The 25,887-nt window shown below is 35.2% G+C and overlaps 1 protein-coding gene across 9 annotated transcripts in view; it reads left to right on the top strand.

Moving 5' to 3' along the window:
• Vrk2 (VRK serine/threonine kinase 2) overlaps positions 1-25,887 on the top strand; it is a 207,763-nt gene that overhangs the window by 73,436 nt on the left and 108,440 nt on the right. For 7 of the 9 annotated variants that reach the window (XR_007104759.1, XR_007104758.1, XM_047523385.1 and 4 more), the window contains 2 exons: positions 3,946-4,104; positions 5,616-5,774. Coding sequence is in view for 7 of the 9 variants with exons in the window: in XM_047523385.1 (XP_047379341.1) it covers positions 3,946-4,104; positions 5,616-5,774 (318 nt within the window). In the remaining 2 variants the exon portion in view is untranslated. The remainder of the gene's footprint in view (positions 1-3,945; positions 4,105-5,615; positions 5,775-25,887) is intronic. The other 2 variants (XM_047523382.1, XM_047523386.1) reach the window with 1 other exon arrangement.

Here is a 25,887-nt window from a genome sequence, read left to right as displayed (position 1 = left end):
ACAATTTTATTTAATGATAGTATAAAATACAGTTTCCTGGAAATTTCCAAAAACAAAGTATAACAGTATAAACTACCCTGTGCTTTTTCCTGCAAATGATACAAGTGTAGAATGATTTCCACAGTCGATTGTTTCCATAACAAAAATGATTTAGAGTTAGAATAAATATCAACCACATGACCCCATGTTTTCCTTTTTAGTCCTAAAATCCTCTTATTATTATAAAATATTTCTTTTACTCTGTATGTGGATCATTGTAATTAGTTAACAGACTAGTGAGTAAACTCTGGACTTGTATTTTTTTTTATAAAGTCATTGAACCAGAAAAGGAGTGTAGATATAAATAAAATGTTTCCATGATTCATTATTCAAAGGAAAAGAGTTAAGAATGTTCTTTCATTTAGAAAACTTGAAACTTACTAAGGGAAATTTATCCTCTTTACTAAAAACATGTTTTGGTTAAGTATTAGAAAGTAGCATACCCCATAAAATTCTCAGTTCACTTATAACATCTTTTTGCAAAAGCAAAACGAGATGATTTTCTAGTAGATTTTCCTAGCATCATAAACTGTTCCCAGTAAATTGAGGCTTCCTTTTGAAGTTCTTAAATACTGTTACTGGAGTTCAGTTGGAAATGAAGTTTTGTCAAGATAGTAGAGAAATTGATATTTTTTCCTGAAAAGCAAATCTTTTGGGGTATTTGCCTCAATCAAAATGATGGTATGTATAGCTGGAGTCACTTGCTAGTAGTTCTGGCAGCTCCTGTAGTCACGTTGTCAATCAGATTAGAAGATTCTATCATCAGGGCTGCTGGAGTCTGTTTATGCTCCCCACAGAGATTTGTGTGTGTGTGTGTGTGTATGTGTGTGTGTGTGTGTGTATGCACATGTACACACATGCAAGAGATGGACTCCAGGGCCATGTCCCTGGAAAGCATGTGCTCTACACTGAGCTAATGTACCCCAATTCCCCACCAGAATTTAATGTCCACAATTCGATGAACAAAACCAGATTTTAGTAAGAACATTTATTGAGGTGAGCTAAAACTCTAGAATTCCCAGATGAGAATGTCAAAGCAAATTGGAAAATGGTATTATTGAAGGCCAAATTCAACCCTAGGATAATCTACTTCAAGAACTGGTAGATCCTTTTATTAGTTTTATCAATATATCTCTCCTTATTGTGGTACCTAAATCCATACTGAAATAGTGTAGACACTTGGCATAATGAGCCACCCATTCTTCCTAAATGCTTTAACAAGGCAGAGGAGTAAAAATGTTCAAGCTCTCCTGCATTTCAGGCAGTAACTTTGTTCCTTCTTTCATCCTAAATCTGAGTTTTCCACAGCAAATCCAAGGTGTATTACTGGTAATAGTAAATTGCACAATTCTTTCCTGAGCTTTAATTCTCAAAATAATTCTGTTAACTTGTCTTCCTATTTATTTTCTGTATATGAGAAAAGTGACAATACAAATTCTTAATTAGAAGCACACTTTTATTGATTTTTAGGAGTCCAGAGGTATTCTTAATTGTAGAAAACAGTGTGAATTTCCAATGGAAAATTAAATTAAAACTACCTTATTTTGAATAGCTACTTTTTTGAAACTGGCACATGTTTGGATAGTATTCTTCTGTTTAATTATGTGGGGTGCCTGAGCTGTTTTCTATATTTTCATATCCTTGAGAAACAGAAAATTGTACTTTGTTCACAATTAAGAATTAAATATAATCAACCCACTTTCCTCTCATTTAAATTTCCCCAGAATTAGAAATATTCCATAAATGGATACAATTTGCTTATTAACTAGAAGTGCCCAGAGCAATGCAGCCTAACCATCCAGCCAGTGATCACATGTGCAGGAAGCACCATCTCTTCAAAAAAGCCTCACAGAGAGCTGAATTTATTTGGCCAAATTTTACTTTTATGTCAGAGACTCCCAGAGTGAAAACTGGTACCTAAAATGCTTAGCATATAGGAGGTACTAAAATCTTCAATAATATCTCAACTAAATATAGAACTACTATATAACCCAGCAATCCCACTTCTGAGTATATTTCCAAAGGAAATAAAATAATGATGTCTAAGAGATTTCTGCAGTTCCTATTTTTAATTTATTGAAGCACTCACTTCAGTAAATGAATTTTTTATATTATTATAATATTATTTACAATAACCAAGGTATGGAAAGAACATAGCTTTCACTAACAAATCAATAGAAAAAAAATGTGTGTGGAATATTATCCAGCCATAAAAAGAAGAAAATCCTGCCACTTCAATAATGTGGAAGAACCTGGAGGACATTGTGCTAAGTGGTATAAATCAGAAAGGAAAAGAAAAATACTGTGTGGAATCACTTGCGTATGGAATCTTAAAAAAGCAAAATTTGCAGAAAGCAGAGAGTAGAGTCGTAGTTGCCAACATCTGGGGGTTGAGGAAAATGAGGAGACATTCATCAAAGGGTACAAACCTCCAGTTGTAAGATGAGTTTATTACAGGAGTCTAATATATGACATGGTGACTATAGTTAGTAAAACTGTACTATATACTCAAGTATGCCAGTGATGATAGATGAACTGATGAACTTAATTTCAGCAATTTCACAAAGTATATGCATATCATAGTATATGTCTGAAATATATAGTTTTATTTGTCAATTATATTTTAGGGAAGATGGAGAAAAAAAATCTCAATTCTTTATAATACAGAGCACATTTTCACAATGATTACTAAGCCAGTCTTTTCAGCAAATCAAACAGTGTGCACCAACCTCAGGAGACCCTTTGTCTCTCACCAGAGGTATGACAGTACCTGTATTACCAAGGTGACGTCACTGCAAGAGTGGCTCAGAAGATGGTTACCCATCAATTTTCCCAGTAGTTTGAAATGGTTGAAAGGTAAAATAAAGAATCCCTGAGTGATTAGGAAACATTTCCAATTTGCAGGTTACTGAAAGGCAGTAGTTTTGCCATTCTTTGATAAACTGAGATCCGGGAGGAGGTGGAAATAAAGAATGGTGTTGTGACAACTGAGAGCTAGCCACAAAACACCAGCATATTTTAAAGGGATGGAATGAACACACTTGGCAATAGAAGCTAAAAATCGAGAGACTACAAATTAAGGCTCTGTTTGCCCAGCCAATGTAATTTATTCTCTGTCTTGGCACTGGCTACTCCATTATTTCCCTTTGTGCTGTTCCTGTCTTCTGCTCCCTATTTAACCCATGAAAAAAGGTGATGGCACTTTCAGCTGCTGTAAACATGAAACTGCTGAACAAATACTTCACATAAGGACCTTCACGTAGCTTTCAATCTTCCAGCTGTATTGTAGGATCTGCCCTTCTATTTCTGTGTCTCTTCAAGGTTATTGAGAGTCAGCCATCTCCCAGATAGCACCATGGTGTGAAAGAGAAACCTTAGAGACAGCAAGCTTGTTGCAGAAGTTAACCTCTGGTACTGGCACGCTGTACTAGATGACATGAACCGTTACTCATCTTGCTCACAGGTTAAACTACCTGCAAAAAGCAAGGAGCATCATCATCTCCTTTTCTACTTCCACATTAATTAGACTCACTTCAACAAGAGAAAACTAAGATTTTTAATTAATCAGAAATTAAACTACAAAGATATACTGGATCCACCCCAGCAAAGGTTAAGAATGAATTCACATGCAGTAAAAAATGTGACAATTTTCCAGAAAAATGCTGTTTTTCAGTAAGCAGGTTATCTGTAGAGATAATTTCTAAAGAATGCATAACAGTGACACTAATTTTAATTGTTCTTGTCCCATTGATGAGAAAAGGTCTGGATCTCGCTGACTATAGTATTTTTTCTATAATGTTCACTGTTGCTTTCCTCTTTCTGTCTTTGTTACAGTGTGGCAAGTTTAGGATTTTAAAGAATTTGAAATGTCAAATTTCATTATAAATCATTACTTCACACCAACAGGTTGATTCGCAAAAGACTGCGACAAAGCAAGTTAGTCAGATGCAAGATAAGTTAACACAAAAAGTTCACAGTGACAGAAGTGCTGAGTCCTTTGCAACATGGAGAAGAGAGCAAAACCAGGACCGGCTGAGTGGATCCAGGAACAGCGAAGCAGCTCAGGTGAGGGGGTTGGTTGGGTTTTATGTGGTTCTGCTTAATGCTACATTAAACATATTCCCTTTGGGAATAAAGACAATTTATTTTTTCCTGAGGTCCAAGGTTGTATGGTTTTGTTAAATGAGAAGGGACAGAGATATCCTATCTAACTGATAAAAATAAATGCAGCCAACACTAGTTAATATAGAAACTGTAACCGTGTATTTGTGTACTGATCTGGTTACTTCTTTCATTCTAAGAATGTAATGAAGTGCACTTAAATTTCTTATGCCATCTATGATGCATCAGGGACTCTTAACATACATGTTCTATACTTTTACATTCGTTCTTCAAGTCCAACCCATTAAACATAAGCGAAGTGTTTTCCTATCAGTAGGTTGTATTTTAAAGTGATATATTTTTTATATCATATGATCATTTATTTGGATAGTGACTCACCTTTTGCAGAAGGCTCATTTAAGCAACAGTAAAAATCCTTCCTAATCCAACCATTTTTGATAAAAGCAGCATACAATATATTTATATCTGGACTGAAAAAATATTTAATTTTGTCAAAATGGCCAGCATTTTATGTTTTATATGACATCATTTTCTCCAAATGATTTGAAGTAGTTTATAATATGAACAAGATAATATAATACCACCTTTTACACCCTCTGTCCCAGAAAAAATTGGTATATCAGAGAGCTGAGGTGCTAATCACTAAACTGAGCACTGAATTTGGCTCTGAACTTCTTGGCATCTAGGTCGAAAATTAGAAGAACAGTAGTTATGTATTCCTCAGCTAGTCAGCAAGCAAAGTATATTTAGAGAGAAACGCTTCTTTTAGTGCTGGGAGGAATATTTTACCTTATTCTGAAATAAATAGTAGCAGTTTATTGTTTGAGTTTTTGTACAGGAATCTAATTCAAATAGGCATATTTTATAGTTCCAATTTATAAAATCAAAGACACATATTGCTTAGTGACAAAATTGAGAAATGAGAAATGCTAAATCTTCAGTGAGAGTCTTTCTCAACTCTTCCCGTTGACCAGACTCACCGGGCAGGGGAGCCATAAAAATATTGATACCTGGATTCAGGTAGAGAAATGAATTTATTTTGGCTAAAATGGCAGTGGAATTTTTGGTGTAGATTTTGTCACTTCACAAGAGAAAACTGAGATTTTAATTAATCAGAAATTAAACTACAAAGATATACTGGATCCACCCCAGCAAAGGTTAAGAATGAATTCACATGCAGTAAAAAATGTGACAATTTTCCAGAAAAATGCTGTTTTTCAGTAAGCAAGTTATCTGTAGAGATAATTTCTAAAGAATGCATAACAGTGACACTAATTTTAATTGTTCTTGTCCCATTGATGAGAAAAGGTCTGGATCTCGCTGACTATAGTATTTTTTCTATAATGTTCACTGTTGCTTTCCTCTTTCTGTCTTTGTTACAGTGTGGCAAGTTTAGGATTTTAAAGAATTTGAAATGTCAAATTTCATTATAAATCATTACTTCACACCAACAGGTTGATTCGCAAAAGACTGCGACAAAGCAAGTTAGTCAGATGCAAGATAAGTTAACACAAAAAGTTCACAGTGACAGAAGTGCTGAGACCTTTGCAACATGGAGAAGAGAGCAAAACCAGGACCGGCTGAGTGGATCCAGGAACAGCGAAGCAGCTCAGGTGAGGGGGTTGGTTGGGTTTTATGTGGTTCTGCTTAATGCTACATTAAACATATTCCCTTTGGGAATAAAGACAATTTATTTTTTCCTGAAGTCCAAGGTTGTCTGCTCCTCAACTTCTCTTAGTTGGTAGACTTTTGATGGCATCTTCAGTTTCATTACTTGAAATTGATCTGTTTAAATTGTGTATGTCTTCCTGATTCAGTTTGGGTAGTTCATATGTCTCTAGAAATTTGTTGATGTCTTCAAGATTTTCTGGTTTTTTTTCTAGTATAAAGTTTCAAAATATTTCTGATTATCATGTGTATTTCATTAGTGTCCATTATGATGTTTCCTTTTTCATCATGAATTTAGTAATTTAGTAACTTGAGTGTTTTTTTCTCTCTTCTTTAGCATAACTAAGGGTTTATCAATTTTATTTATGTTTTCAAAGAACCAACTTTTGTTGATTTTTTTTTTTGATTGTTTGCTTGATTTCAGCTTAATTACACCCCATCTTCTACTTTTGGTGTTGATTTGTTCTTTCTCTAGAGCATTTCAAATGTAAGGTTAGGTCATTTATTTGTTGACTTTTTATTCTTTTATTGAATGAGCTCAATTCAATGAACTTTCCTCTTAGCACTGCCTTCATGGCATCCCAGAGATTCTGATATGTTGTATCACTATTCTCATTTATCTCTTAAGTATTTTTTATTTCATCCTTAATTTCTTCTGCTATCCATTAGTCATTTAGTAGCATATTATTTAGTCTCCAGGTGTTAGAGAAGCTTTTATTTTTTACTTTATCATTGATTTCTAATTTCATTCCATTATGATCTGATAAAATGCCAGGTATTATCTCTATTTTGTTGTATTTGCTAAGAGTGCTTTGAGGCCTAAGGTATGGTCTATTTTAGAGAAGGGTTTGTGTGCTGCTGAGAAGAAAGTGTATTTTATGTATTTCTGTTCAGTCTAAATTATTAATTGTATTATTTAGTTCTATAGCTTCTTTATTTAATTTTTGATTGAAGATCTATCCAGTGGTGAGAAAGGTGTGTTAAAGTCACCCAGTATTACTGCGTTGTTGTCTATTTAAGTCTTGAAATTGAGAAGGGTTTGTTTGATGTATGTAAATGCTCCATTGTTTGGGGCATAAATATTTACAATTGTTATGTCTTATTGATATTTAATTCCCTTAAGCAATATGAAATGTCCTCCTTTGCCCTTCTGATTAACTTCGGATTGAAGTTCACTTTATCTGCTATGAGGATAGAAACCCCTGCTTGTTTATGAGATCCATGTGAAGGATATATTTTTTCCCATTCTTTTACCTTCAGTCTTTGGATGTCTTTGCCTATGAGGTGAGTCTCCTGGAGACAGCATATTGTTCAGTCTTATTTTTAAATCCAATATGCCAGTCTGTGTCTTTTGATTGATGAGTTTATGCCATTTATATTCCATATTATTATTGAGATATGATTCCCTTTCATTTTGATTTATTTCTGGTTTTTAATTTGAATTAGTTTTTCCTTTGATTATTTTTCTAGCACAGTTCCACCCTTTGCTGGTTTTCACTTTTATTTTTTATTTCTTCTTCATGAAACATTTTATTGAATGTGTTTTGTAGTGTAGGATTTCTAGTTCCAAATACCTTTAACTTTTGTTTATCATGGAAGGTTTTTATTTCATTGTCATTTCTAAGCTTAATTTTGCTGGGTATAGGACTCTTGAATGGTTTTCATCTTCTTTCAGAACTTGGTATATTTTATTTCAAGACCTCTTCTCTTTAAGGGTCTGGATTGAGAAATCAGCTGAGATACAGATTGGTTTCCCTCTAAATGTTACCTGTCCTTTTCCTGTGGCAGCTTTTAAAATTCTATCATTTTGCGTGTTAGGCATTTTCCTAGTAATGTGCCTTGGTGTGAGTCTGTTGTAATTTTGTATATTTGGGGTCCTGTAAGTCTCTTGTATTTGATTTTCCATTTCCTTCTTTAGGTTTTGGAAATTTTGTGATATTATTTCATTGAAAAGATTGTATATTCCTTTGGTTTGTATCTTTGAGCCTTCATCTATCCTGATAAATCTTAAATTTGGTCATTTCAGTTTATCTCATATTTCTTGGAAGATCTGTTTATGATCTCTTAACGTCTTTCCTCCACAGTGAACGTTGTTTTCAGGATTATATATTTTGTCATCATTGACTGAATCTCTTGTTTTCCAAGTGATCTAGACTGTTGGTGATGCTTTCCAGTGAAATTGTATTCGGTTTAGTGATTCCTTCATTTTGAGGATTTCTGCTTGATTTTTTTTTAGAATCTCTATGTCTTTATTGAAGTGATATTTCATTTCCTGTATTTCCTGTCTGATTTCACTCCTTACATCATCCTTTACCTCACAGCTCAGTTTAACTAAGTACGTTCTAAAATCCTCTGACATTTCTTCCACTGTGGCGTGGATAAATTCTGTTTCTGGAGAATCTTGGTTTGTTTGAGGCAATTTGTTCCCTTGCTTTTTCCTGTTGTTTGTGTGTCTACCCTTCTAACAGTATGAATCTGAGACTGTAGAGTTTCTACCCTATGGACTTATAGTGCCCCTGAAGGTTTCCAGTACCTCACTGTTTAGGGGGAGACAAATAATAACAACCAATGCAAACATTAAACCAAATAGTTCCTGCTATGACATGTATAATGTTAATTATCACAGTAAACAGAAATTATATGATCAGTTGTTACCTACAATAAAAACAGTAAGTTTGCAAAATTGTTTACAATTCCCAGTGGTGAACAGTGAGAGAACAGAAGTGATGTAGGATGTGATGATTGTGAGGGAGGAGGAGAGAAAATAGAAGTAAATAATTACCGGAACAGTGTAAAAACAATAGATTGTCTGTTAGTGAAATAAAAGAGAGAATCAAGGGTAACAGATGATGGAAAAAAATATATATAAAGTTAAAATTAAAAATAAAAGTAAGAATACAAAACAAAATTAAAATATATTAATTAACATCCTAGTCCTCAAAAACCTGATCCGTAAAAGATTACTTGCTGCAGAAATGCTAGAAATTAGAAAAAAATCAAATATGAATATGTATAAATGTCATGAACCATTAAGGACACAATTAAACAGTAAAAAGGGGGAAAAAATCTTGCAAAAAGTTAAAAAATTGTTTCCATTGGAATTCGAATGATTCTCAGCTTCTCTTCTCAGCAGTGTGAGGTGGGCTCCTCTGGAGTCTGATCCTCCACCTCCACCCTCCAGATTGCTGGAGTGAGTGGTAATCCCATAGGCAGAATTCCTGGAGGTAGGTTTTAGGCTTAGGTGGGCTCCAGGCTCTATTTGGTCTGGAGATTTTAAATCAGTACACCTCCAGGGCTCAGTTATTTCCAGTTCACACTGGAAGACTGCATCTCCCCTGGGTTCCACCCCAGTGTTGGAGGAGCCAATTCTTAGTCCACTGTGTCACCTGCAGACCCCACTTTTCCTGGTCTCGAATTCAGTCAGATTCCTGGCCAGGTGTGTGTTTCCCACCTAGTTCTGCAAGCAGCCAGACTGAAGTGGGAGGGGAAGAGCCAAGTGGGTTTCCGTGACCAATATTCCCCTGTGTAAACTTATGTCCACATTTGATTTTCTCCTGGTCACTTATGCAGCTCTTTGTCTTGCAGTGTGGGTTTGCCAGACCTGTATTTCGGACCAAACTCAGGTTTGCTAGGAACCAGCTCCCACGGCTCCAAAATGTTTCCTTCCTCTGTCCTCTGCATGCAGCTGGGAAAGATTTTGCTTCTTTCCTGCACAGGGATATTGTGCAGCACATCTTTCCATTTAGGCAGTGTCTTTGATCTCTGAACTCTCCATACCCAGACACACCTCAGGCCTCCTAAAAATTTGAGTTCTTTCAGTTCCCTTATCCCTCTGCTTTGCTCGCATAGGGGCTGCTCTGGCTGGTGTTACCAGCGCAGCAGCAGCAACTGTGGCACTGGGGATTTCTTCCTCATTTATTATATCCAACATCCTGAGTCCATGATCTGCTTTGACTGTCCAGTTTTAAATTCCAGTAAGACCCCCCTCCCCATTTTTTTTGTTTCTTGTTCACCCACCTTGTTGCAAAGCTGCCTATCTGCTTTCTGGGTTTCATGCCATGGAGTAGCCAGGAAAGCAACCTTCTCTATTCCACTATCTTGAAACCCCTCCTCCTGCTGCATGGTTTTTTTTAAAAGGCTTAATTTTAGCTTTCATTGTTGGCCCATGACCTGCTCAGATCACTTTTGAGTATGATGTGTGGTAGTAGTTGAGGTTCATTCTTCTCCATATAGTTAGCTGGTTGTTTCACTGTAGCATCATTCATCAAAATGACTCTGCTTTTCTTAATTGAATGTCTTTAAAACTTTTTTAGAAGTGAGCTAAGTGTATAAATGTTGGCTTATTTTGGACTCTATTTTCTTCCATTCTGTTTGTCTTACACTAGTACCACACTGCATGGATTACCTTAGCCTTACAGCAAGTATGAGTCCATCTTTTTCTTTCCTTTAAAGAAAGCTTTGACCATTTTAAGTCCTGGTCTCTTCCATAAAATTTAAGAATCAGCTTGGTCAATTTCCACTGAAGAAGCACATGAAACCTAAAAATCAGGGAGAATTGGCATCCCACAATCAGTGAGTACTGAAGTACTTAAACGTGGTACTTCCCTTTATGTAGGTCTTTAATTTCTCTCAACAAAAGTTTGTAGTTTTCAGTAAATGGCTTGCACATCTTCCATTAAAATTGTCTCTACATATTTCACTTTTTGATCTTATAAATATTAATTTTAATATTAATAAATATTAGTATTTGTTATTTGTTGCTGGCATATAGAAATAGAATGATTTATTTTATATTATACCTAGGACTGTCCTAAATTTACTTAATAGTTCCAGTATTTTTATTTTATAAATCTTCAAGATTTTCTATGTGGTTAATCATAACGTCTATGAATTAAAAGTTTATTTCTTTTTCTCAAACATATATGCCTTTAATTTGGTTTTGGTTTTGGTTTTGTGTTTTGTTATTGTTGTTTTGTTATTACACCTGCTAGCATCTCTAGTACTACACCGAATAGGAGTTGTGAGAGTGGACATCCATGCTCATTTCTGATCTTATTAGGAAAGCATTCATTGTTAGTCGTGAGTTTCTCCTAAATGCCTTTTATTAAGCTGGGGATATTTTACCACATTTGTTGTTTGCTGAAAAATCAGTTTAAATCATACAATGGGTATTAAATGCTTTTTTGAGATCTACTGACATGATCATATGATTTTTCTCCTTTCTCAGTTGTGATGAATCACATTGATTTTTGAATGTTAAATCAACCATTTATTTCTGAGATAAATCCACTCAGGATTTGTTATCCTACTGCCTTCCATTCACTGAATTTCAATTTCATTAAGGATTTTTATATCTATGTTTACAAGAGATAATGGTGTGTAATTTTCTTTTCTCCTAATAACCTTGTGTGGTTTTGTTGTCAGGATCATTATGAATTTTATGAGTTGAAATTGTTCCCTCTATTTTCAGAAAACATTTTTGAGAGATCTTTCTTGAATGTTTTAGCTTGAAAACTGAGTTGAGAGTTTTATTGTAGAAATAATTTTAATTACTAGTTACTTTAACAGATACAGTGATCATTAGATTTTTCTTCTCTTCTTGCATCAGTTTGGCAATTTATATCATACAAGAAATTCACCAGTCTCACATAAGTTCTTTAATTAATCAGTGTGGTTATAATATTCTCTTATCCTTTTAACAACTCCAGCATCTGTAATGATGTCCCCTCTTTCATTCCTGATATTATAATTTTGATTTCTTTCTTCCAAAGTCAAACTGAGGTTTTAATATTTTCATTGATCTTTTCAAAGATCAATTATTTTCTTAACTTGTTGTTCTGTTTTCTATTTTACTAATTGTCATTTCCTTTCTTATTTTTTGTTTAATTTTTTCTTTCAAGCATCATAATGTGAAAACTGAAGTCATTGATTTTAAATTTTTTTCTAAAATATATACTTAGAACTATAAATGTTTGAGCCTTATTAGCTGTATTTTACAGGTTTTTATATATTGTGTTTTCATTATTATTTGGTTGAATATATTTTCTAATTGCACTTGACTTAAATTTTGAAACATGAATTTTTTAGAACTATGTTAATTCCTAAATATTTTGGAGATTTTCTGAATTTTTTTTTGTTATCAATTTCTAACTTAATTTTGTTCTCATAGATCATATATTGTATTATTGTAATAATTTAAAATGACTGAAACTTATTTAATTACCAAGCAGAAATTCAAATGTGATGAATGTTCCTTGTGTATTTTTTAGAAATGTGTATTCTGAAGTGTGGGTGTACTGTTCTTTAAATGTCAATCAATTTAAATTGTTTGATAGAGTTGTTCAGATCTTCTATAGTCTTCTTGTTTTTATTTCATCCTTTTATTTTTAATGTCAGTGCATTATATATAATATTAGAGTTCACGGTGACATATTCATATATACATATAAAATAATTTGTTACAGTTCATTCCCTAGTACCCATTCTTCTCCACCCTCAACTCTTCCAATCTTCTGTTTACTTACAAGTATACTTTTTTTTTAATTTGTGCATTATAATTGTATAGATGGGATTCATTATGGTACATTTGTACAAGCATTTAGCATAATTTGGTCAACTTTATTCCTCAGTTCCCCTTTCTCTTCTTTCTTTCCTCCCCCTAGATCTCCTTCCTCTCCTCTACTGATCTCCCTTCTATTTATAGATTCCCCCTTTTTCTCTCTAGTTTCTGCATATGAGGGAAAACATTTAACCCTGGACTTAGATTCAGGTTTATTTCACTTAGCATGATGTTCTCTGCTCCCATCCATTTTCCTGTAAATGACATAAATTCATTCTTTTTTTAGAGCTGAGTAGCCCATTTTTTACATATACCTTATTTTCTTTATTCATTGATCTGTTGACAGACATCTAGGCTGTTTCCATAACTTGGATATTGTGAATTGCACTGCTATCAACATTGGAATGTTGTATTGCTATAATATGCTAATTTCAGGGTTTTCTTTTTTTGAACAAATACTAAGGAGAAGAACAGCTGGATCATATGGTGAATACATTCCTAGTCTCTTGAAGAATCTCCATACTGATTCCACAGTGATTGTACTAATTTGCAGTCCCACCAATAATGTATAAGTGTTTCTTTCCCCCCAGTATCCTAGCCAGCACTTATTATTATGTATCTTCTTGATGGTTGCCATTCTAAGTGGGCTGTAATGAAATCTTGGTATAGTTTTGACTTCCATTTCCTTGATTACAAATGGCATCAAGCTTTTTGATGTATTTGTTGGTCATTTGTGTTTCTTTTAAGAAATTTCTAATTCATTTGCCCATTTATTAATTGGGTTATTTGCTGTTGGGTTTTTTCTGTTGGCGGGGGTTGAGTTCTTTATGTATTTTAGGACTTTTTTTTTTTTTTTTTCCTACTTCTATGAAGAATGTCATTGGGATTTTGACCAGTTTTTTTTTTTTTTGTTTAGTTTTTTGGTAGTGGGGATTGAACATAGGGTCACTTTAATACTGAGCTACATTCCCATCCTTTTATTTTTTATTTTGAGATAGGGTCTCATTAATTTGTTGAGGGCCTCACTAAGTTGCTGAGATAGGAGGATCCTAGATATCTTGGCCTTCCCAAGTTATCTAGGATTATAGGCATGTGCCAGCACACCATGCCCTTTCACCTTCAAAGATCTTCAATTTCTTTCTTCAGTGTTCTATAATTTTCATTGTAGATGAAAATTATTCATTCTGTTTTTTTAAATGGACTACTGTAAATGGAATTATTTTTCCTAATTTCTTTTTCATTCCATTTGTTATTCATGTATAGGAAAGTTCTTCATTTTGTTATGTTGATTTTTGTATCCTGATACTTTGCTGATTTTGTTTATCAGCCTTTAGAAGTTTTCTGGTGGAGATTAGAATCAATCCTATCATCTGCAAACAGGGATGAATTTGATTTCTTCTTTTCCTAATTGTAGCCCTTCAACTTCATTCTCTTGCCTAATTGTTCTAGCAAAAATTTCAAGAACTATATTGATCAGTAGTGATGAGAGTGGACATCCTTATCTTGTTACTGCTTTTAGGGAAAATTTGAAAGCTGATGTTGGCTTTGGGTTTGTCATATGTAGTATTTATGGTATTGAAGTAAGTTCTTTCTATTTATTGTGTTTACGTTGTTTTTAACATGAGTATTGAATTTTGTCAGAGGCTTTTTCAGCATCTGTTGAAGTGATCGTGTGATTTTTGTTCTTAATTCTATTTATGTGATGAATTATAATTATTGATTTTAGAGTGTTGAACCAACCTTGAATTCCTGGAATCAATCCAATTTGATTGTGATCTATAATCTTTTTAATGCATTTTTGAATGCAGATTGCTAAAATTTTACTAAGCATTTTTGCAAGTATGTTCATCAAAGATATTGATCTCTAATTTCCTTTCTTTGATAAGTCTTTAATCTGGTTTGTGTATCAAGGTGATACTGGCTTCATAGAATGAGGTGTGCTCTCCCTGCCCCACCATGTTTTCTATTTAATACAATAATTTGAGGAGAATCAATATTCTTCTTTAAAGTTCTAGCCATTTGTATTTCTGTATTTGCAGAATTCAGCTGGGAATCCCATATGAAACTGAACTTTACTTTGTTGGAAAGCTTTTTGTTAAAAACTTCAAGTACTTCAATCTCATTGCTTGTTAGTGGTCTGTTTAGGTTTTCTGTATTCTTTGTTCTATTTAATAGGACAAATGTGTCTAGAAATTTTTCAATATCTTTTAGATTTTCTAATACATTGGAATATAAGTTTTAAAATGGTCCCAAAGATCCTCTGGATTTCTCTAATGTCTGTGATGGTATCTCCCTTTTCATCTCTATTTTTGTTGATTTGGATTTTCTGTCTCTTTCATTAATTTGGTTAAGGAATTATTAATCTCATTTATCTTTTCGAAGAATCATTTCTTTGTTGCATAAATCCTTTGTCTTATCTTTTTATTCTCTATTTCATTAATTTTGGCTCGGCTTTTTTTAGGGCCTTGAGATGTAACAGTGGATTGGGATTTTTCTGGTGTGTTTGTATTTTTATATAAGCACTCAGTGCTATCATCCTTCCTCTCAGATGTGCCTTCACAGTGTCCCAGAGATTGTGATATGTTGCATCTCTATTCTCATTTCATTTCTTAGAATTTATTTCTCTCATTTCTTCTATGAATCATTCATTGTTCAAGTGTGTTCATTTTCCCTATGTTAAAATGATTTTTGCAGCTTTTCTAGCTATTGATTTCTAATTTCATTCCATTATGATCTGGTAAAATGGAAGGAATTATCTCAGGTTTGTGTGTGTGTGTGTGTGTGTGTGTGTTTCCTAAGACTTTCTTTGTATCCTAAAATATAATCTCTTTTGGAGAGCATTCCATGAGCAGCTGAGAAGAAAGTGAATTTTTTTAAAAAATTTTTCTGTTTAGATATACATGACAGTAGATTGTATTCTGACATACATACATGGAGTATAACTCAGGATAAAAACGTGAATCTGATTATTGATGATTGCAATATTCTATAGATGTCTGTTAGGTCCATTGGTTAATAGAATTTTATAGGTTTGAAGAGTTTTGCTTTAATGACTATATGGCCTATCTATTGGAGTGAGAGGTGTGTTGAAATCACCTAGTATTATTATATTGGAGTCTCTTAGTCAGCTTTTTGTTGCTATAATCAAAATATTTGACCAGAATAACTTAGAAAAATAAAAGCTTTTGCTGGCTTAGAGTTTCAGAGATTTAGTCCATGTCCTAAGCATAGGTGAAGCAGAACATTTGGTAGAGGAGAACTACTCAGCTCATTATAGCCAGGATGCAGAAAAAGAGGGGAAGGGACTGCTGGAAAGATGAACCCTTCCAGTGCATGTACCCAGTGATCAATCCCTACCAATCACAACCCACTTGCATACACTTAACACCTAGTTAGTACATTCAAACTAGGTTGAACTGATTAGGTCACAGCTCTCATAATCTTCTAATCACTGAACCTCTGAACATTCCTGTATTAATATAGCAGCTTTTAGGGACATACCTCCTATTCAAACCATAATATTCCTCCCCTGGCCACCAAAAGCTCATGTCCAGCTCATAATGCAAAATAAATTCAGTCCATTTACAAGAGTCCCTGTAGTCTTAACAGTCCCAACACTGCTCAAAAGTGCAAGTTCAAAGTCTCATTTGAGACTCAAGGCAAACCATTTCTTGGTTGTGATCCCCTGTAAAAATGAAAAGCAAGTAACGTATATTCAATATACAGTGACATAGAGTGGATATTCCTATTCCAAAAGGGAGGAACCAGGGACATAGAAAGAAGGGACAGGATCAAAGAAAGACCAAAACCCTGCGCAGGTTTTAGGTTCTGTAGCTCCAAATCTAGCATCCAGACAACACGGAAAGATGTTCTCTTCAAAGGGCTTAGGCAGTCCAACTTCCTTGGCCTTGTCAGTTGCACTGCTCATCACATCTCTCTCAGCTTGGTTGTCTTCTTAGCTATGTATGGCTAGAAGCTTTCCCCAGTTTCTGGCCAGTCCATGTTACTGGCATTTCTTAATCGAGGGGGTCTCTACTGCAGTTTCAGCTTCCTTCTCGCAATTTCATTCATCACCCTCTAAGGGGCAGCCCACAAGGATTCCCACCCTGCCATACTTGGCTTCAACACCCAGTCTTCCTTTGAAATCTCAGTGGAAGCTTCCATGACCCTCTAACTCCAGCAGCCTATATTCCAGCAGAAGAGATATCTCATAGATGATGCCAAGATCTTCTGCCACTCGAGTCACCATAGACCAAGGTTGCACAGGCCTGAGTGACTTGGTGGCTGAGCTTGGTGAAATGAATACTGGGGAAACAACTTTCTGGGTACCCTATGCAAGTTATGTGCCCCATAGTTTCTTTTCTTTTCTTTTCTTTTTTCATTCTGACTCATTGTATTCAAATGGGATACAACTTTCATTTCTCTGGCTGTACACGAAGTGGAGTCACCATTTGCGTGATGATACATGTACATAAGGTAATGATGTTTGTCTCATTCTATTATTTTTCCTACTCCCCACTCCTCATTTTCCTCTATACTATCCATGCTTTTTCCATTCATGCCTCTCCTCTACCCCCTGTTATGTATCATCATTCACTTATCAGAGAAATCATTTGGCCTTTGTTTTGGGGGATTGACTTATTTCATTTAGCATGATATTCTCCAACTCCATCCATTTACCTGTAAATGCCATAATTTTATTCTTCTTTATGGCTGAATAATATTCCATTGTGTATATATACCATAATACCAGTCCTTCAACTATATTACATTCATCTATTGAAGGGCATCTAGGTTGGTTCCACAATCTAGCTGTTGTGAATTGACCTGCTATAAACATTGAAGTGACCGCATCACTGTAGTATTGCTGATTTCAAGTCCTTTGGGCATAGGCCAAAGAGTGGGATAGCTGGGTCAAATGGTGGTTCCATTCCAAGTTTTCTGAGGACTCTCCATACAGTTTTCCAGAGTGGCTGCACCAATTTGCAACTCCACCCAGCAATGTATGAGTGTACCTTTTTTCCCACATCCTCACCAACATCTATTGCTGCTTGTATTCTTGATAATAGATATTCTAATTGGGTGAGATGAAATTATAGGGTAGTTTTGATTTGCATTTCTATTACTAGAGATGATGAACATTTTTTCATATATCTGTTGATAGTTTGTAGATCTTCTGAGAAGTGTCTGTTTATTTCCTTAGTCCATCTAATGATTGGGTTATTTGTATCTTGGTGTAAAGTTTTTTGAGTTCTTTATAGATTCCGGAGATTAGTGCTTTATCTGAATCGTGCATGTCAAAGATTTTCTCCCACTCAGTAGGCTCGCTCTTCACATTGTTGACTGTTTCCTTTTCTGAGAAGAACCTTTTCAATTTGAATCTATCCCAATTGTTGAGTCCTGCCTTTATTTCTTGGGCTTTTGGAGTCATGTTAAAGAAGTCTGATCCTAAGCCAACATGATGAAGATTTGGACCTACTTTTTCTATTAGATGCAGGCTTTCTGGTCTAATTCCAAGGTCATTGATCCATTTTGAGTATAGAGGTTCAGTTTCATTTTGCTGCATATGGATTTCCAGTTTTCCCAGCACCATTTGTTGAAGAGGCTATCCTTTCTCCATTGCATATTTTTGGCACCTTTGTCTAGTATGAGAAAATTGTATTTATTTGGGTTTGTGTCTGTGTCCTCTATTCTGTACCATTGATCTACCTGTGTATTTTGGTGCAAATACCATGCTTTTTTGTTACTATTGCTCTATAGTATAGTTGAAGGTCTGGTATTGTGATACCACCTACTGCGCTCTTCCTCCTAAGGATTGCTTTAGCTATTCTGGGACTCCTATTCTTCCAGTTGAATTTCATGATTGCTTTCTCTATTTCTATGAGGTACATCATTGGGCTTTTAACTGGAATTGCACTGAATCTGTATAGTGCTATTGGTAGTGTGACCATTTTGACAATATTCATTCTGCCTATCCAAGAACATGGGAAATCTTTTCATCTTCTAAGATTTAATTTCTTTCTTTAGTGTTCTGTAGTTCTCATTGTAGAGGTCTTTCACCTCCTTTGTTGGATTGATTCTCAAGGTTTTTTTTTGTTTGTTTGTTTTTTTAGGCTATTGTGAATGGGATAGTTTTCCTAATTTCTCTTTCAGAGAATTCATCACTTGTGAATAAAAATACATTAGTTTATGAGTGTTGATTTTATATCCTACTACTTTGCTGCATTTGTTTATTAGTTCTAGAAGTTTTCTGATGGAATTTTTCAACTCCTCTAAATATATAATCATGTCATCAGCAAATAGGGATAGTTTGAGTTCTTTTCCTATTTGTATCCCTTTAATTTCTTTGGTCTATCTAATTGCTCTGGCTAGAGTTTTAAGGATGATGTTGAACAGAAGTGGTGAAAGAGGGAATCCCTGTCTTGTTACAGTTTTTAGGGGGAATGCTTTCAGTGTATCTCCATGTAGAAGGATGTTGGCCATGGGTTTAGCATAGACAGCCTTTACAATATTGAGTTATGTTCCTACTATCCCTATTTTTTCTAGTGCTTTGAGCATGAAGGGGTGCTGTATTTTATCAAATGCTTTTTCTGTATCTATTGAAATAATCATATGATTCTTAACTTTAAGTCTGTTGATGTAGTGAATTACATTTATTGATTTCTGGATGTTGAACCAACCTGGGATGAAACCCACTTGATCACAGTGCACTAGCTTCTTAATTTGTTTTGTATACAATTTGCCAGAATTTTGTTAAGGATTTTTGCATCTATGTTCATTAGGGATGTTGGTCTGAAATTCTTCTTCCTCCATGTGGGACTTTGTCTGGTTTTGGTATCAGGGTAATATTAGCTTCATAGAATGAGTTTGGAAGGGTTCCCTCTTCTTCTATTTCATGGAATACTTTCAGGAGTATTGGAATGAGTTCCTCTTTGGAGATCTTGTAGAACTTGGCTGAGAATTCATCTGGTCCAGGACTTTTATTGGTTGGTAGGCTTTTGACGACTTCTTGTATTTAATTGCTTGAAATTGATCTGTTTAAATTGTGTATATCCTTCAGATTCCATTTGGATGGATCATATGTCCCTAGAAACCTGTTGATGTCTTCAAGATTTTCTATTTTGTTGGGAGTATAGATTTTCAAAATAGCTTCTAAATACATTTTGTATTACAATAGTGTCTGTCATTATATTTCCTTTTTAATCATGAATTTTAGTAATTTGAGTTTTCTCCTTTTCTTCATTAGTGTGGCTAAGGGTTTCTCAATTTTTTAAATTTTTTTAAAGAACCAACTTTTTCTTTTGTCAATTTTTTGTATTGTTTCTTTTGTTTCAATATCATCGATTTAAACTCTGATTTTAATTTTCCTGTCTTCTACTACTTTTGTTGTTAATCTGTTCTTTTTCTAGGGCTTTGAGCTGTAATGTTAGGTCCTTTATTTGTTGACATTTTCTTCTTTTATTGAATGCCCTCCATGCAATGAATTTTCCTCTTATTACTGCTTTCATAGCACCCCAGAGATTTTGATATGTTGTATCATTGTTCTCATTTACCTCTAAGAATTTTTTTATTTCCCCTTTGATGTCTTCTGTTATCCATGCATCATTCAATAGTGTATTATTTAGTCTCTAGGTGTTGGAGTAGTTTCTATTTTTTATTTTATCATTGATTTCTAATTTTATTTCATTATGATCTGAGAGAATACAAGGTAATATGTCTATTTTTTTGTATTTGCTAAGAGTAGCTTTGTGGTTTAACATATGGTCTATTTTAGAGAAGGATCCATGTGCTGCTGAGAAGAAAGTGTTATTTGCTCGTTGATGATAGAATATTCTATATACGTTTGTTAAGTCTATGTTATTGATTATGTTTTTGAATTCTGTGGTTTCTTTGTTCAATTTTTGTTTGGAAGATCTGTCCAGTGGTGAGAGAGGTGTGTTATTATTGTGTTGTGATCTCTTTGGTTCCTGGAATTGAGAAGGATTTGTTTAACATACATGGATGCACCATTTTCAGGGGCATAAATATTTGTGATTGTTACATCTTGCTGATTTATGCTTCCCTTAAGCAGTATGAAATGTCCTTCTTTATCTCTTCTCACTGACTTTGGCTTAAAGTCATCTTTATCTGATATGAGGATGGAAACCCCTGCTTTTTTACTGAGTCCATGTGTGTGGTATGTTTTTTTCCATCCTTTCACCTTTAGTCTGTGGATATCTTTTTCTATGACATGAGTCTCTTGAAGGCATCGCATTGTTGAGTCTTTCTTTTCAATCCAATCTGCCAGTCTATGTCTTTAGATTGATGAGTTTAGGTCATTAACATTCATAGTTATTACTGAGATATGACTTGTATTACCAGTCATTTTGACTTATTTTTGGTTTTTAACTTGACTTGGTTTCTCCTCTAATTGGCTATTGCTTTAGGGTAGTTCCTCCCTTTGCTGACTTACATTGTTGTTTTTCATTTCTTCCTCATGGAATATTTTGCTGAGTATGTTCTGTAGTGTAGGCGTTCTATTTGTAAATTCTTTTAGCTTTTGCTTATCATGGAAGGATTTTATTTTGTTGTCAACTCAGGACATAAGATTCTTGGTTGGCATCCGTTTTCTTTCCTGGCCCTTCTAGCTTTTAGGGTCTGGGCTGAGAAATTTGCTGATATCCATATTGTTTTCCCCCTATATGTAATCTGATGCTTTTCTCTCTCGCAGCCTTTAAAATTCTATCTTATTTTGTATGTTAGGTATTTTCATTATAATGTGCCTTGGTGTGGATCTGTTGTAATTTTGTACATTTGGTATCTTGTAAGCCTCTTGTATTTGATTTTCCATTTTATTCTTCAGATTTGGGAAATTTTCTGATATTATTTCATTGAAAAGATTATTCATTCCTTTGGTTTGTATCTCTGTGCCTTTCTTAATCCCAATAATTCTTAAATTTGTTCTTTTTATGATATCCCCTAATTCTTGGAGATTCCATTCATGATTTTTTACCATCTTCTCTGTTTGGTCAACTTTGTTTTCAAGAATAAGTATTTTGTCTTCATTGTCTGAGGTTCTGTCTTCCAAGTGATCTAGCCTGTTGGTTGCACTTTCTATTTTTTTTTTTTTTATTGTAAACAAATGGGATACATGTTGTTTCTCTGTACATGGCGTAAAGGCATACCATTTGTGTAATCATAAATTTACATAGGGTAATGTTGTTTGATTCATTCTGCCATTTTTTCCCTTCCCCCACTCCCCTTCCACCCCTCCCCTCCATCTATACAGTCCTTCCTTCCTCCATTCCTGCCCCCCTCCCTAAACCCAACTCCAACTCCAACACTAACCCTTCCCACCCCCCATTATGTGTCATCATCCACTTATTAGCGATATCATTCTTCCTTTGGTTTTTTGAGATTGGCTTATCTCACTTAGCATGATATTCTCCAGTTTCATCCATTTGCCTGCAAATGCCATAATTTTATCATTCTTTATGGCTGAGTAATATTCCATTGTATATATATACCACATTTTCTTTATCCATTCATCAGTTGAAGGACATCTAGGTTGGTTCCACAATCTGGCTATTGTGAACTGAGCAGCTATGAACATTGATGTGGCTGTATCTCTGTAGTATGCTGATTTTAAGTCCTTTGGCTATAGGCCAAGGAGTGGGATAGCTGGGTCAAATGGTGGTTCCATTCCAAGTTTTCTAAGGAATCTCCACACTGCTTTCCAGAGTGGCTGCACTAATTTGCAGCCCCACCAGCAATGTAAGAGTGTACCTTTCTCCCCACATCCTCGCCAACACCTGTTGTTGCTTGTATTCTTGATAATCGCCATTCTAATTGGGGTGAGATGGAATCTTAGGGTGGTTTTGATTTGCATTTCTCTTATTACTAGAGATGTTGAACATTTTTCCATGTTTGTTGATTGCTTGTATATCTTCTTCTGTGAAGTGTCTATTCATTTCTTTAGCCCATTTGTCAATTGGATTATTTACATTCTTGGTGTAGAGTTTTTTGAGTTTTTTATAGATTCTGGAGATTAGTGCTCTATCTGAAGTATGATTGGCAAAGATTTTCTCCCACTCTGTAGGCTCTTTCTTCGCATTGCTGATAGTTTCCTTTGCTGAGAGAAAACTTTTTAGTTTGAATCTATCCCAGTTATTAATTCTTGCTTTTATTTCTTGTGCTATGGGAGTCCTGTTGAGGAAGTCTTGTCCTAAGCTGACATGTTGAAGCTCTGGACCTACTTTTTCTTCTATAAGATGCAAGGTCTCTGGTCTGATTCCGAGATCCTTAATCCATTTTGAGTTTAGTTTCGTGCATGGTGAGAGATATGGGTTTAGTTTCATTCTGTTGCATATGGTTTTCCAGTTTTCCCAGCACCATTTGTTGAAGAAGCTATCTTTTCTCCATTGCATATTTTTGGCCCCTTTGTCTAGTATGAGAAAATTGTATTTATTTGGGTTTGTGTCCATGTCCTCTATTCTGTACCATTGATCCACCTTTCTATTTTGGTACCAATACCATGCCGTTTTTGTTACTATTGCTTTGTAGTAGAGTTGAAGATCTGGTATTGCGATACCCCCTCCTTCACTCTTTCTGCCAAGGATTGCTTTAGCTATTCTGGGTTTTTTATTCTTCCAGATGAATTTCATAATTTCTTGCTCTATTTCTGTAAGGTACATCATTGGGATTTTAATTGGAATTGCATTGAATCTGTATAGCACTTTTGGTAGTATGGCCATTTTGACAATATTAATTCTTCCTATCCAAGAACATGGGAGATCTTTCCATCTTCTAAGGTTTTCTTTAATTTCTTTCTTTAGTGTTCTGTAGTTCTCATTGTAGAGGTCTTTCACCTCTTTTGTGAGATTGATTCCCAAATACTTTATTTTTTTCGAAGCTATTGTGAATGGGGTAGTTTTCCTAATTTCTCTTTCTGAAGATTCATCGCTTATGTATAAAAATGCCTTAGATTTATGTGCATTGATCTTATATCCCGCTACTTTACTGAATTCACTTATGAGATCTAAAAGTTTTCTGGTGGAATTTCCTGGTTCCTCTAAGTATACAATCATATCATCAGCAAATAGGGATAGTTTGAGTTCTTCTTTTCCTATTCGTATCCCTTTAATTTCTTTGGTCTGTCTAATTGCTCTGGCTAGAGTTTCAAGGACGATATTGAATAGAAGTGGTGAAAGAGGGCATCCCTGCCTTGTTCCAGTTTTTAGAGGGAATGCTTTCAGTTTTTCACCATTTAGAATGATATTAGCCATGGGTTTAGCGTAGATGGCCTTTACAATGTTAAGGAATGTTCCCACTATCCCTATTTTTTCTATTGAGTTTTCCTTCATTTCAAGGATTTGTTTTTTTTTTTTTTTTTCAGTATCTCTCTTGATTGAAATGAGCTTTTACTTTCTGCATTTGCTCTTTTAACTGTTTATTGGTGCAGTCATTCATTTCCTGCATTTTTCTCTTATCTCATCGTTTGCTTCTCAGATCATTTTAATTATGTACATTCTGAACTCCCTTTCTGACTTTTCTTCTGCCATGCTGTCATTGGATTCTATTGATATAGCATCGAGGTTGTATAGAACACTTTCTTCCCTTGTTTTCTCATATTGTTCATGTATCTTCCCCTCTAGCAGTGCAAATCTGAGATATTGCAGTGTCCCCCCATAGATTTATAGTGTCCCTGCGGGTTTCCTAATACCTCATCTAGAAGTGAAAGATCAATATTAGCAGCACATAATACAAACAATATGCATCCTTAATCCAAATAGTCCCTATTAAGATATTAACCATATTATCTTAATAAACAGAGATGATGAGTTCGATTACAGCATACCCAATAGGTTTGCAATAAGAACCATAATTTCTAATGGTGGACAGAGAGGATGGAGGAGGGGTGTAGAATATAAAGTTAATGAGATCAGAAGTGAGTCTATAGAGGCATTATGTCATAGGCATAGTGAAAGTGTAATGAAAAGAAATAGGTTGTTAGAATGAGAAAAGGGAGAAAGAGTCTCCAAGGAAACAGATAGGTAAGAGGAAATAGATTGAGAAAAATATTACTAGAAGAAAAGTAGCGATAGGTATAATAGGGATAATCATAATACTAGTAATAAAAAACTACAAAAAAACTATACTGTACTGTTCCAACCTCCTAATCTTCAGTAGCCTGGTGTCTGAGAGGAACTTGATAATGCAGTATCCCAAGAAGGGTGCTGCCCCACTAGGGATGGTGGCCTCCAGTTCCTGCATAATCCATGCTAGTGGGCAGAGGTGACCCCACGTGTTGACAGAAGGTCAGCTGCAGTGCAGGTGCTAGACCACATGGGGCGTGGTCACTGGAGACGGGCAGTTGGCCAGGTGGCTGGGCCAGTTTGCAGTGAGGGAGATCCCCCATAGTTTCTTAAAAGATATTTACTATCACACCCTTGAGCCTGCAATGGCTGTGGTCTTTTTTGTCTTGCAAATTTCTAAGGCAAACTCAGGGTATCTTATTGTCCCTGTGCAAAGTACTTAGTATCTCTTTCATGGCTATAATCTCTTTTGACAATCATACTGTATTTGTCCCCATTTGACACTATTCTGGCCCAACTACAAGTTTTTAAAATCCTTCAGGTCTGTCCTCCCCTAATTCTTATAGTAAAACTGGCTAAAAGCTGCCAGCAAAGTCTTCCACTGCCCAAATGCTATGCTGCCTTGAAATTTCCTCTGACAAATTAATTAATCCAATCACCTTTAAATTCAGCCTCACACAAAGTCTTAGTACATGGGTAAAACATAGACAACTCTTTACCAGCATATACCACAAATGGCGTCTAGTCTAACGCCCAATGGAATCCTAGTTTCCCTCTGAAACTCATGAGCACAGTCTTCACTGTCTGCATTCTTGTCTTCTGAGCTGCCAACAGAACCGCCCGATATGCTCTACTTAGAATATTTTAAGGCTTTTCCAGTCTGCATCTCCTAACTTGTCCACACTCTTCCCACAAACCAGTTCCGAAAACTTCTATATCACATGGCCGTGTTAGTCAGAGCAGTGACCCCATTTCTTGGTACCAGTGTTTATGTTAGTCATTTTTTTGTTTCTGTGACTAAAATTGCTGACCAGAACAACTTGGAAAAAAGTTCATTTTGGCTCACAATTTCAAAGATTCAGTCCAGTTAGCTGTTTCCATTGCTCTCGGCCCAAGGTGAGGCACAAAATCATGGCATAGGAGAGCTGCTCATCCCATTATAGCTGGGAGACAAAGAGGGACAGGGAAAGGGGCCACAGGAAAGATGTCATGTACTCAGTTACCCACCTCCTCCAGCCATGCCTTGCCTACCTACAGTTACCACCCAGTTAATCCATTCAAACTAGGATGGACTGAATTACTTTACAGCTTTCATAATCTAATCGTTTCAACTCTGAATATTCCTGTATAAATACAAAGCTCTTGAGGGATACCTCATATCCAAACCATGACAGGTTCTATCTGAGTCTTTATGTTGAGTTCATT

The sequence above is a fragment of the Sciurus carolinensis genome, chromosome 13 (genome assembly GCF_902686445.1).
Source record: "Sciurus carolinensis chromosome 13, mSciCar1.2, whole genome shotgun sequence".
Lineage (NCBI taxonomy): Eukaryota > Metazoa > Chordata > Mammalia > Rodentia > Sciuridae > Sciurus > Sciurus carolinensis.
The sequence above is the reverse complement of the archived record's forward strand: the minus strand, read 5'-3'. Positions and strand labels throughout refer to the sequence as shown.